This window comes from Entelurus aequoreus, linkage group LG05 (genome assembly GCF_033978785.1).
Source record: "Entelurus aequoreus isolate RoL-2023_Sb linkage group LG05, RoL_Eaeq_v1.1, whole genome shotgun sequence".
Taxonomy (NCBI): Eukaryota; Metazoa; Chordata; class Actinopteri; order Syngnathiformes; family Syngnathidae; genus Entelurus; species Entelurus aequoreus.
In genome coordinates, this window is record NC_084735.1 from 30423034 (window position 1) to 30437233 (window position 14200).

Here is a 14200-nt window from a genome sequence, read left to right on the forward strand (position 1 = left end):
CTATCATATATACTATCATCATAATACAGTCATCACACAAGATAATCACATTGAATTATTTACATTATTTACAATCAGGGGTGTGGAGGGGGGGGGGGATATGGACATCAAGTAGTGGACATAGAGAGAGAGAGAGAGAGAGAGAGAGAGAAAGAGAGAGAGAGAGAGATCAGAAGGCATAAGAAAAAGAAAAAGTATCTGCATTTGATTGTTTACATTTGATTATTAGCAATCCGGGGAGGGTGTTAGTTTAGGGTTGTAGCTGCCTGAAGGTGAACTTTTATTGCGGTTTTGAAGGAGGATAGAGATGCCCTTTCTTTTATACCTGTTGGGAGCGCATTCCACATTGATGTGGCATAGAAAGAGAATGAGTTAAGACCTTTGTTAGTTCGGAATCTGGGTTTAACGTGGTTAGTGGAGCACCCCCTGGTGTTGTGGTTATGGCGGTCATTTACGTTAAGGAAGTAGTTTGACATGTACTTCGGTATCAGGGAGGTGTAGCGGATTTTATAGACTAGGCTCAGTGCAAGTTGTTTAACTCTGTCCTCCACCTTGAGCCAGCCCACTTTAGAGAAGTGGGTAGGAGTGAGGTGGGATCTGGGGTGGAGGTCTAGAAGTAACCTGACTAGCTTGTTCTGAGATGTTTGGAGTTTAGATTTGAGGGTTTTGGAGGTGCTAGGGTACCAGGAGGTGCATGCGTAATCGAAAAAGGGTTGAACGAGAGTTCCCGGCAGAATCCTCAAGGTGCTTTTGTTGACCGGAGAGGAAATTCTGTAGAGAAATCTCGTTCGTTGGTTAACCTTTTTGATTACCTTGGTTGCCATTTTATCACAGGAAAGGTTAGCCTCTAGAATGGAACCTAGGTAGGTGACCTCATCTTTCCTGGTGATGACACTGTCACCTACTTTTATGGTGAAGTCATTGACTCTCTTAAGTTTGATGTGGGACCCAAACAGGATGGATTCTGTTTTACCCAAGTGGATGGATAGCTTGTTGTCAGCGAGCCAGTAATATAAATATGAAATAACAGAAAATCTGATATTAAAAAGTGTAATTTCTAGCATATAAAAAAAATCACATTTGAATCATAGTATTCAACATCATTAAATTTAAATATGATTATCAATATATATTTTACATGTTTTGTTGTATTATTTTGTGGCATTCCCACTTTTTTCCTCTTCGACATTCACTGTATTTTTTTTTTTAAGGACATGATTTTGTATAATTTTGTGAAATCATTGTAATAAAGTAATAAAAACAAAAAATATCTTGCATGCAGTGTCACCCCTCCCTATATGCACAAATGGTCAGTAAGTGCATATAAAACGTGAATTAATGAAAGACAGGGTGTTTCATATAAAATGTTGCCACAAACTTATTCTTAGCCCCTTTCTGCTATGTCACTGATAATACTGTTTACGAGTGTTAGTGTGCTGGTAAACAGTCAAACTGGAATCCAAACCTGGGTGGAGATGAGAGAAAGATATGCAAATGTGTTTTTAATTATGTTGAGTTATTTTGCACTAAAAAAACTAATTATTAAACAATTTATTTCTCTTTATGTTGTTTTACTACTAAACATGCGCCCAATTAAATTCAAGTTTGATTAAAAAGGTATAAAAAAAAGTGTTTCACATTAAAAAAAAAAGTATTAAAAAAAGGTGAGCATTTGTTGTTATGGGAGGGGGGCTTAGGGACCCTGCTCGCATGCTTTGTAAGTGAACATGGAACAATACTTCCATAATTGTGGATACAATTTGAGATGTTTTTGGCTGCTGAGTAAAGAAAATATTAGAGGCAGCTCTACACCCATAATAACAATGTTATGTAAAAGGGAAATTATTGAATGACAAAGCAAAGTAACATCCTCTATTTTAATACACATAGGGCTAAAACAGCACAGACATCTTCTTAGAAATCCCAGACATATCATTCTCTGAGACAATAACCAACAATAGAAGTTCAATCAAACGTATCGATCACAGCAATCCATCTCTAGTCATCGCCTGCGTTTATGACATGACATCATGGAGAGGCGGTTGCTCACAAACAAAAGAAGCAAAAAAATCCCTGAATTTTAAAATTCATACATGTCATACAAAGAGTGTTGAGTCAATATTAATCTTGAGTTTTGAACGAGATTAAAATGGGTGGAAATGGGTCAAAATATATTTAATAGAATACAGGCAGTAACAGTGCCCTTGTAAAAAATGTTGTGATAATACTAAGAGAATCTGCATTAAAATGATTTGAGGTAACACCACGTTATAAAAGCGCGTTCCTCATACTGTCCCATGTGTTACTTGCCAGAAAAGCAGAAACACTGAGTGTCTCAGAAAGGAGCCTCCACCTGCCGTACATACTGTCTCTGAAGTAGAACACAATATTGCATTTATAGACAGGGATCACATTGCACAAGCGCCCACACGCACGAACACACAGAGAGACTCAAGAAGTGCTGCTGTGTGCGCCTGTGTCGTCTTCCAGCTTCTGCCGCTTCTTCGCTCGGATGGCATTCATGGCTTCTTCTATGGAGCGAGTGTCCCTCTTGTTGGCCACCGGCACTAAATGATGAAAATTAATTTGAAAAAAGAGGTCACTGATGGGGGTAGTGCATAGGCCTGGGTTGATTAACAATATTATCGTCAGCATTATTTTGAGACCAAATTAAGCACTAATGTAATCACAATATATAGAAATAATGTACAAACCCTGTTTCCATATGAGTTGGGAAATTGTGTTAGATGTAAATATAAACGGAATACAATGATTTGCAAATCATTTTCAACCCATATTTAATTGAATATGCTACAAAGACAACATATTTGATGTTCAAACTGATAAACTTTTTTTTTTTGTTGCAAATAATCATTAACTTTAGAATTTGATGCAAGCAACACGTGACAAAGAAGTTGGGAAAGGTGGCAATAAATACTGATAAAGTTGAGGAATTGATTGATTGATTGATTGAGACTTTTATTAGTAGGTTGCACAGTGAAGTACATATTCCGTACAATTGACCACTAAATGGTAACACCCGAATAAGTTTTTCAACTTGTTTAAGTCGGGGTCCACTTAAATTGATTCATGATACAGATATATACTATCATATATACTATCATCATAATACAGTCATCACACAAGATAATCACATTGAATTATTTACATTATTTACAATCAGGAGTGTGGAGGGGGGGTGGGGTGGGGGGGTGGGGGGGGTGGGGATATGGACATCAAGTAGTGGACATAGAGAGAGAGAGAGAGAGAGAGAGAGAGAGAGAGAGAGAGAGAGAGAGAGAGAGAGAGAGAGAGAGAGAGAGAGAGAGAGATCAGAAGGCATAAGAAAAAGAATCTGCATTTGATTGTTTACATTTGATTATTAGCAATCCGGGGAGGGTGTTAGTTTAGGGTTGTAGCTGCCTGGAGGTGAACTTTTATAGCGGTTTTGAAGGAGGATAGAGATGCCCTTTCTTTTATACCTGTTGGGAGCGCATTCCACATTGATGTGGCATAGAAAGAGAATGAGTTAAGACCTTTGTTAGTTTGGAATCTGGGTTTAACGTGGTTAGTGGAGCACCCCCTGGTGTTGTGGTTATGGCGGTCATTTACGTTAAGGAAGTAGTTTGACATGTACTTCGGTATCAGGGAGGTGTAGCGGATTTTATAGACTAGGCTCAGTGCAAGTTGTTTAACTCTGTCCTCCACCTTGAGCCAGCCCACTTTAGAGAAGTGGGTAGGAGTGAGGTGGGATCTGGGTTGGAGGTCTAGAAGTAACCTGACTAGCTCATGAATGCTCATCAAACATTTATTTGGAACATCCCACAGGTGAACAGGTGGGTGCCATGATTGGGTATAAATGATAAATGGGTTATACTTGTATAGCGCTTTTCTACCTTCAAGGTACTCAAAGCGCTTTGACAGTATTTCCACATTCACCCATTCACACACACATTCACACACTGATGGCGGGATCTGCCATGCAAGGCGCTAACCAGCAGCCATCAGGAGCAAGGGTGAAGTGTCTTGCCCAAGGACACAACGGACGTGACTAGGATGGTAGAAGGTGGGGATTGAACCCCAGTAACCAGCAACCCTCCGATTGCTGGCACGGCCACTCTACCAAAAGTAGATTCCATGAAATGCTCAGTCATTCACAAACAAGGATGGGGCGAGGCTCACCACTTTGTCAACAAATGCGTGAGCAAATTGTTGAACAGTTTAAGAAAAACCTTTCTCAACCAGCTATTGCAAGGAATTTAGGGATTTTACCATCTACGGTCCGTAATATCATCAAAGGGTTCAGAGAATCTGGAGAAATCACTGCACGTAAGCAGCTAAGCCCGTGACCTTCGATCCCTCAGGCTTTACTACATCAACAAGCGACATCAGTGTGCAAAGGATATCACCACATGGGCTCAGGAACACTTCAGAAACCGACTGTCAGTAACTACAGTTGGTCGCTACATCTGTAAGTGCAAGTTAAAACTCTCCTATGCAAGGCGAAAACCGTTTATCAACAACACCCAGAAACGCTGTCTGCTTCGCTGGGCCTGAGCTCATCTAAGATGGACTGATACAAAGTGGAAAAGTGTTCTGTGGTCTGACGAGTCCACATTTCAAATTGTTTTTGGAAACTGTGGACGTCGTGTCCTCCGGAACAAAGAGGAAAATAACCATCCGGATTGTTGTAGGCGCAAAGTTAAAAAGCCAGCATCTGTGATGGTATGGGAGTGTATTAGTAGGGATGATACTCGAAACCGGTTTTCCCGGTTGTTCGATAAGAAAAAAACGGAGTCCTCTGACTCGAATCCCTTTTTGAGAACCGGTGCCCGTTATCGAGACCACTATAGTAAAGAAAAAGAGTTGGTTCTTTATTCGAATCCCTGGGACCAATCCCGTCCCGACCAGAAATGCCCCGTGAGACATCACAAGAAATTACGTCACGTAGCTCAGTCATTAGGAGCAGATAGGGAAAGCGCTCCAAGGTGTAATAAAGTTCAAAACAAAAAGGTATAATCCAATGAATAACTTTACTGAGAGATTTGAGCAGGGTACAAACACATGACAAACACTTTTACGACCAACCGGAAACATAGCAACCAGGCTAGCAACGCACCTCCTTTACGGCAGCTGTCGCAACGTTCTTAAAGCAACCGCAGCACATACATATATGACATCTCCCTTTTTTAACTTTTGTTGTTGTTTCCTGGTAAACAAAACAAAATCACACTGTATATGTGTTGTCTGTCTAGTTATAAATAATGCAGACAAGGCGTGTTGGCTGAGTTCTTGACGTTTACTTTCACAGCGTGCTCATAACCTCATTCTTAGCTGCCTGGTGGCGACACGCAACAACACTTTTCGGAGCTACCGCGCATGCTCGTCACTCCCGTTGAATGCTGGGTAGTGTAGTTGTTATATTCCCTAACTCATAACATCACATCTTTCTCCCTATAAAGAAATACTGTTAACTCAATAAAGTGTATTTCTTTTTTTAGCTTTAACTTTTCATTTTTTTAGCATTGTAACCACATTTGCAAACAACTTTTCTCTTCATAGAATTTTATTTCAATAAAGAAATAAAGTGCAAAAATGTCAAAGCATCATAACAAACAGTTATGTCAAATAGCAGCAGAAGTGCACTTTTTGGAGAGCTGTATTATTTTCAGTTTTGTGCCCAAGGGACTGATTTTATTTAACACTATAGTATTATTTATACACCTATAGTGATCACAGAGACAGGTTGTTTTTGTGTTACTGTATATATTTGTTTTTCTTAAAATGATAAATGATAAATGGGTTATACTTGTATAGCGCTTTTCTACCTTCAAGGTACTCAAAGCGCTTTGACAGTATTTCCACATTTACCCATTCACACACACATTCACACACTGATGGCGGGAGCTGCCATGCAAGGCGCTAACCAGCAGCCATCAGAGGCAAAGGGTGAAGTGTCTTGCCCAAGGACACAACGGACGTGACTAGGAAGGTAGAAGGTGGGAATTGAACCCCAGTAACCAGCAACACTCCGATTGCTGGTACAGCCACTCTACCAACTTCGCCACGCCGCCCCTTAATATATTTTGGGTAACAACAGTCAATATGTATTTATTTTATTTTATTTTTTTAGGGGGGTAACAGTCAATATTTATTTATTTATTAGATTTTATTATTATTTTATTATTTATTTATTATTTTTCTTATATAATAAAAGGGTGCTTTTGTTAAACCAAATATTGTGTGTTTTTTTCCATATACAACAACCTATCTAGACTCGATAAGAGAATCGATAAGGAATCGGTTCGATAAGAGGATTCGATAATAGGCTCGAACTCGATAATTTCTTATCAAACATCATCCCTATGTATTAGTGCCCAAGACATGGGTAACTTACACATCTGTGAAGGCGCCATTAATGCTGAAAGGTACATACAGGTTTTGGAGCAATATATGTTGCCATCCAAGCAACGTTACCATGGACGCCCCTGCTTATTTCAGCAAGACAATGCCAAGCCATGTGTTACATCAACGTGGCTTCATAGTAAAAGAGTGCGGGTACTAGACTGGCCTGCCGTAGTTCAGACCTGTCTCCCATTGAAAATGTGTGGCGCATTATGAAGCCTAAAATACCACAACGGAGACCCCCGGACTGTTGAACAACTTAAGCTGTACATCAAGCAAGAATGGAAAATATGCTTCAAAAATGTGTCTCCTCAGTTCCCAAACAATTACTGAGTGTTGTTAAAAGGAAAGGCCATGTAACCCAGTGGTGAACATGCCCTTTCCCAACTACTTTGGCACGTGTTGCAGCCATGACATTCTAAGTTAATTATTATTTGCAAAAAAAAAAATAAAGTTTATGAGTTTGAACTCTAAATATCTTGTCTTTGTAGTGCATTCAATTGAATATGGGGTGAAAAGGATTTGCAAATCATTGTATTCCGTTTATATTTACATCTAACACAATTTCCCAACTCATATGGAAACGGGGTTTGTAATAATGCAAGTATTCCCTTTAAACACAATTCATTTTTTCAGCATTGTAATTGGAAGGTCAAGTACATAATTATCCTAAATTAGTAAACAAACAAAAATAAAATGGACTCTCAATCTCTGTTCGCAAAAATGTAACTTCAATAAATATTGAACATCTTGAAGTGCAGTTTTATTTTTCTGTTGGAAAAACTAGGTCATGTGGTTTATTTTGTTGTCTTTTTTGTTGGCATCACTTTCCAATAAATTTGGCATACTGGCTCATTTATCCATGTTGATGGGCTCATCCTGCCGAAATGTTCCCACACAGGAACATTTGGCCTTGCAATTAAATTTTCCTCCAAATTTGTATTATCTTGCGGGGCTTCTGACTAACTTCTCACTGTGCATCCTGTGTGTAAACTAGAGGTCCTACCTCTACCCACAGAGACAAAGATTGTGGAATGCTGATAAGAAAGTTCACTGCGTTCATTTAAAGTACCAGTAAAATGGAAAAACAAGTGGCCTCTGTATAGAAGCTACTGTCTCATTTATAACACCAAAAGACTTACAAAGTTTGCGAGTAAATAGATATGATCAAAATAGTATAAATCTCACTGTGATTCCCAAGTCATTTTGAGAGATAATGGGCAAGCCAGTCATGTGATCCGTAATGTATCGAGGGGGACCACAGTTCCTTTCCCCACCACCAACACAGTAATCTTGCGGCTTTCATGGGAGCCAACAACAATTACTTTGGAAAATAATATGATCCACAACCTTATATTTTTTAGCCTGAAAAGAAGGAGGGTGATCTACAAGTTTTAAAAGCTGTGTGCTAAACAGATCCAGCTTCAGTGAAACACTATTGCTAAGTGCTAATGAAGAAATACAAACTAGGAATATGATAAAATTAGGGCTGCAACTAACGATTAATTTGATAATCGATTAATCTGTCGATTATTACTTCGATTAATCGATTAATAGTCGGATAAAAGAGACAAACTACATTTCTATCCTTTCCAGTATTTTATTGAAAAAACCCAGAATACTGGCACCATACTTATTTTGATTATTGTTTCTCAGCTGTTTGTACATGTTGCAGTTTATAAATAAATGTTTATTTAAAAAATTTAAAAAAAATATATATATATAAAAATTTTATTTTTTTTTAAAAGCTTCTGCGCATGCGCATAGCATAGATCCAACGAATCGATGACTAAATTAATCGGCAACTATTTTTATAATCGATTTTAATCGATTTAATCGATTAGTTGTTGCAGCCCTAGATAAAATATTCGCTTACTGTACAATCTCTGCGACGACGACTGATGGGATGTATATATATTTTAGATTAAAAATAATCATAATCCACATGAAGGGTTAAAGGGAAAAGTTGCTGCCTACAGACTCCGTCTTTGGTTGTCGTGTCTCTGTCTCCATCTCTGGGTATAAATTGAATGTCACAGATGAACAACTTTTAGATTTTTGGGGCAAATGCAGCATTTCGAGATATTTCACATATTTTGCAAATTGTAAAATACAATTGGATATGGTTTAATAGATAGAATGAAACACAATTAAACTTACAAAGTCAACTTGTTTTTCCATTATGGTACTTTAATTCTGCTATGGAATAAAATTGTCCAAGTGCTGGGAACCCTCTTGCACCCTGGCAATTTATGGATGCCAGCAAAGTTATCGAGTTTGTTTTCATTTAATGTTCGATTAACTGATTTAAGCCTAGTGGGGCACCAATGGCAACACTCACCACATCCGTACGCTTGGTTGGCTTCGAGCGTGTGCGCTGCATCTTTGGCTGCAGATGTTCCGATCAGGTGACTGTACTTGTCTCTGTAGTTAGAGTTGGGACACGCCTCAGACTTGTTGGACTGCCGGGATGCCTCTTCTTCCAGCGCCGCCTGCTCCTACGTTGGCAAAGAAAGACAGTACTTTTTACTCTTAGCAGCACAGTATTGACGTGACAGACCAACAAGGTTGATTATCATCATCATATTACAAAATATTGCGCATACGTTTCTGTGTATGCAGCAGCCTGATAGAAATTCACATTTTGAACACCATTGGCTTGTTTTATGTGTACTTATGTCGACCACAATGGATTTGCATATGAGTGTTAAGAAGCACAGTAAGAGTTAGCAGGTGCAAGCTACTGTATGAAATTATAACTACAGCTCGTGTTTCCAGACATATAATGTGTTCCTGAGGGAGGGCAAACGAACGGGTAGTGCCAAATCTAATTGTGGCGTTCCAAGTTTTAAATTATGCAAATGCTCGCGTATAATATTTTGGAACGCTCCTGTACTTACTTTTAGCCTGCGGCGCTGCTCTGCCAACTGCGGATCCCACTCCTCTCCTTTGCGATAAGCTTCCAACTCCTCATCGGACGGCGCAAACTCCTACAAGAGCACAAAGTAGAAACTAAACACATTGCCTCAACTAAGTCAACATCTACTGGTCTTCGGCCAACCTTTTTGAACAACATAACGTAACGGCTCTCCTCGTCCTCCCCAAAAGAAAATGAAGTCAGACCTGCCACTTCAGCGACATCGTGCCTGTGCAAAAAACACTAAATTTCTTCTCTAAAGACTCAAATAATCCAACTTGAAGACACCTTACAATATACTCCTCTCAATCTTCCCCATTGGGTTGTACTTGCGCTTCTGTTGTAAACTGTCTTGGATTAAATCTGACACTTCTTTCTCCATCTTAAACGGTGAAAGAAGCAGTTTAGTATTACTCTGCAAAAAAACAAAGAATAATATGACCTAAATGCAGTGCTCACCTTTTTCCTGAATGCGATTTTCTTTTTTTTCTCGTCTTCCTCCATCTTCTTGAGCCTCGCTGCTTGCTCTAACAAAAGCAGTTCAATATTAGTATTTGTAAACATGCTTACTTGACAATCTACAAAAAGTTACTGGTTAGTGTTCCAACCCATATTATCAGTGATTCACATTCATTCATTTATTTGTGGTGGCCTGTGACATATACATTTAGCGCAACCCGTTAGGTGGCAGTATGCATCGTAACTCGGCTTCTTAACACAGCGCATATGGACCGCGTCTGCCAGAGAATTGGAAGACGTATGGATCAGTGTTGCAAACATAGCAACTTTTTTGTTGTATTTACCAAGTATTCAAACCCCTTTAGATACAAAGGGCCCGATTTACTAAGATTCAAAGACCACGCCCTAAAAAGCGTGTGCAATCTATAAAATAGTGTGTACTATATTAGTGGGCGTGTTGAATGCGATTTACTAAGACTGCAAGTGCAATTGAAAAGGGGCGCAGACCACCTGATTTAAATAAACATTTTGCGTGTACTATACAGAGACACTCATTTACTGCACATTCATATTATCATGCTCCTACCTGCAGTGTTTTGCTATGTTTTCAAACATGCAGGGGACATGTACCACATTTTATGGGCATTTTAGAAGCAGTCCTGTGGTGCATTTACAGTTAAACCACTCTTTTTTTCTACCGCCAAAGGTGCGCTCATTGGACAGAGGCTGCACTTACTACTCCGCACAAGACGCAAAACAATGCATAAATAAATGTTTTCATATAAGTAATATTTTAATAAATATATATTCTATGTGAAAAAAACGAATGCATTAAAAAAATTCTAAAGAACACCAACGCATCAATTGAATTTGTTTCAATCAATCCCTTAAGTCTTCGAGCAGCTATAAACATCATAAAAAAAAGCTAAATAATCAATATGCCTAAAATTTGTATTTATTTCTTCCATCCATCTATTTTCTACCACTTATTCCCTTCGGGGTCGCGGGGGGCGCTGGAGCCTATCTCAGCTACAATCGGGCGGAAGGCGGGGTACACCCTGGACAAGTCGCCACCTCATCGCAGGGCCAACACAGATAGACAGACAACATTCACAGTCACATTCACACACTAGGGCCAATTTTTAGTGTTGCCAATCAACCTATCCCCAGGTGCATGTCTTTGGAGGTGGGAGGAAGCCGGAGTACCCGGAGGGAACCCACACAGTCACGGGGAGAACATGCAAACTCCACACAGAAAGATCCCGAGCACGGGATTGAACTCACGACTACTCAAGACCTTCGTATTGTGAGGCAGACGCACTAACCCCTCTGCCACCTGACCATTTAAAATGTTAACACACACATACACTACCGTTCAAAAGTTTGGGGTCACCCAAACAATTTTGTGGAATAGCATTCATTTCTAAGAACAAGAATAGACAGTCGAGTTTCAGATGAAAGTTCTCTTTTTCTGGCCATTTTGAGAGTTTAATTGACCCCACAAATGTGATGCTCCAGAAACTCAATCTGCTCAAAGGAAGGTCAGTTTTGTAGCTTCTGTAACGAGCTAAACTGTTTTCAGATGTGTGAACATGATTGCACAAGGGTTTTCTAATCATCAATTAGCCTTCTAAACCAATGAGCAAACACATTGTACCATTAGAACACTGGAGTGATAGTTGCTGGAAATGGGCCTCTATACACCATGTAGATATTGCACCAAAAACCAGACATTTGCAGCTAGAATAATCATTTACCACATTAGCAATGTATAGAGTGTATTTCTTTAAAGTTAAGACTAGTTTAAAGTTATCTTCATTGAAAAGTACAGTGCTTTTCCTTCAAAAATAAGGACATTTCAATGTGACCCCAAACTTTTGAACGGTAGTGTAGAAGGATGGAGGATTCTCATCTGTACATCGTCTGTCTGTGCAGCGTGAGCAGTGATCTTGTGTGTAACTGTCAGTTTGCACGTCCTTCCCACAGGTGCTAAATAAAACGCTAAATAGTGTTTGCAATGCGGTGATGAGTGTTGATCAATCACATTGCGCGTGCTCAATAATTATATTTGCATCTTCTCCTCCCAGTATTGGGGGTGTTTTGAGATATATTATATATATAAATATATATATATATATATATATATACATAAATGTATATATATATATATACAACATGACGGTTATATATTTTGCATATTAATGAAGACAGACGCAAAATGGATTGCATGCCCTATTCTGCTCACTTAACCGATGCAATCCACTTTGCATACGTTTAGTAAATCAGCTTTGTGTGTGCCATTAGGTTTGCACGTGTTTTGGTACAAATAAATGTGAAGGACAGCAGTGTTTCCCACACATTCATTTATTTGTGGCGGCCCGCCACAAAAGAATTACGTCCGCCACAAATAGATTTTTCGACTTTTTTTTTTTGTCCTGTTCAGCTTCTCAGGCAAATCATATAGTTGATGTAGATGCCCATATAGGCTGTTCAGATTTACTTTACAAAAGAGAAGTGTAGGATACTTCTCTTGTTGCCTTATTTGTATTTGACCACTACCGTTTTCTGTTTATTTGTTACTGACTGTGGCAGGACACCTCTGCGTCTGTTTCACTTTATGTTGCTGGTAAATAATATGGTTGTAGTAGTAGGCTTAAGTTAAATTATTTAGTATGCACTAATTAAAGGGGCAGAGCTTTAAGAGACATCTTAGCTTTTATATTTTATAAGATATATTTTTTGTAAGAACCACAATTAATAAATATATTTCAGTGAATAACTTATTGTTCAAAACTGTATATAAATACGTACATAAAGTGTTGTAATTATATTGTAAAATGGATGGATGGATGGACGTTTAAAACAAAACTGTATTATTAATTAGTAAGTGTACATTTTTTGAGCATTTTTAGAGAAAATCATATCATTGTAGTAAATTATGCAAATTACTCGATCATGTCATGGTGACCACGCCCATAGCCACGCCCCCACCGCCACAGGTATCTTGGCAGTTTATGGGAAACACTGGACAGGTCACAGGAAGTGTGCATTTACTTGTAATCAAATCTAAGCAGTTATGGGAACGGAAAGCCAAATATGCAAGACACCTCCATAAGCCTCGCAGTGTGCATTGCTGTCGCCGTAGCGGCAAGAGGTGGAAGCATTCAAAACAACTCCACAAGGATGTAGCCCAGGCTTTGATTAGTGGGAATCATGACTAGAAAATAGTTCTAAGACACGATCTGGAAACACTCTTACGTCCTTTGATAACACTTCGCCCTCCTAGTAAAATAAAAATAAAACAAACCTTCCAAAAAGCAAAAAAAATAGTAAAAAAGGCACAATGAAATGAGAAATGGCTGAAATGCTCGGTCAGTACATATACACGTACTGGGACTGGGTGGGTTACACTGGCTTGTTAGAAAAATCTATTATTGTGAGCACATAGAGATGCATTTGCTTGATCGTCACATAAGGGTGGAGTAATTGTTCGTATGATAGAAAAATGACTATACTACATATATTAAAGTTAAAGTACCACTGACAGTCACACACGCACTAGGTGTGGTGAAATGTGTCCTCTGCATTTGACCCATCCCCTTGTTCACCCACTGGGAGGTAAGGAGAGCAGTGAGCAGCAGCAGTCCGCACCCGGGAATCATTTTTGGTGATTTAACCCCTGATTCCAACCCTTGATTGTCAGTGCCAAGCAGGCAGGTAACGGGTACCATTTTTATAGTCTTTGGTATGACTCGGCCGGGGTTTGAACTCACAACCTACCAATCTCAGGACACTAACCACGAGGCCACTGAGTATATATATATATATGACATCAGTTTAGCATGTAAACAAACTAATAACGTTTGTTTACACTTGAGTCTGACTTCCAAATCCGCTGTCCAGGGTCCAAGAGAGTTTCTTGAGTGTTTTAGGTGCTTATTCTTTTTTCGGCGCTTAAAAGTAGCGCATGCAAGTGCGTGGAGATGACGTCACTGGTTTTGTAAGTAAGGACCAATCACAGCACCGAAGCGACAGCGTCCACACGCAGCATTGAGTGCATACAGTTTATAGCCGGTGTGCGTTCTGACTAAAGTATTCAAAGATGCTCAGGTTCCAAACCAATGCACATTTTACTATCGTTTACGTCTGTGCCGAATCTGGACTGTTTAATGGTTTGTTTAATTGACTGATCGAACGAGACTCCTTTGCCCTTTCGATATTTTTCTCAGTCATGTCTCATATTTGTTTATTTTTCAACAAACACATATTGAGTTGTCGCACAGGGCAACATATTATAATACCTCGAGCCTTTCGCCGGCTTTCTTGGTCGCCAACTGTTGGAGGCTTTTCCATCGAGCTTAAAATTGAACCGAGCAGATCCGCCATCTTAACTTACTGGCAAGAACACTGACTGCGCAT

At 39.2% G+C, this 14200-nt stretch overlaps 1 protein-coding gene across 1 annotated transcript; it reads right to left on the reverse strand.

Moving 5' to 3' along the window:
• Nucleotides 1-1863: 1863 nt before the first annotated feature.
• spag7 (sperm associated antigen 7) lies at nt 1864-14200 on the reverse strand. The gene is made up of 7 exons (XM_062046349.1): nt 14083-14200; nt 9782-9849; nt 9616-9704; nt 9467-9551; nt 9306-9395; nt 8747-8903; nt 1864-2567 (listed from the first exon to the last, which is right to left on the reverse strand). The coding sequence occupies exons 1-7, from the start codon at nt 14165-14167 to the stop codon at nt 2452-2454; spliced, it is 690 nt and encodes a 229-aa protein (XP_061902333.1). The 5' UTR covers nt 14168-14200; the 3' UTR covers nt 1864-2451.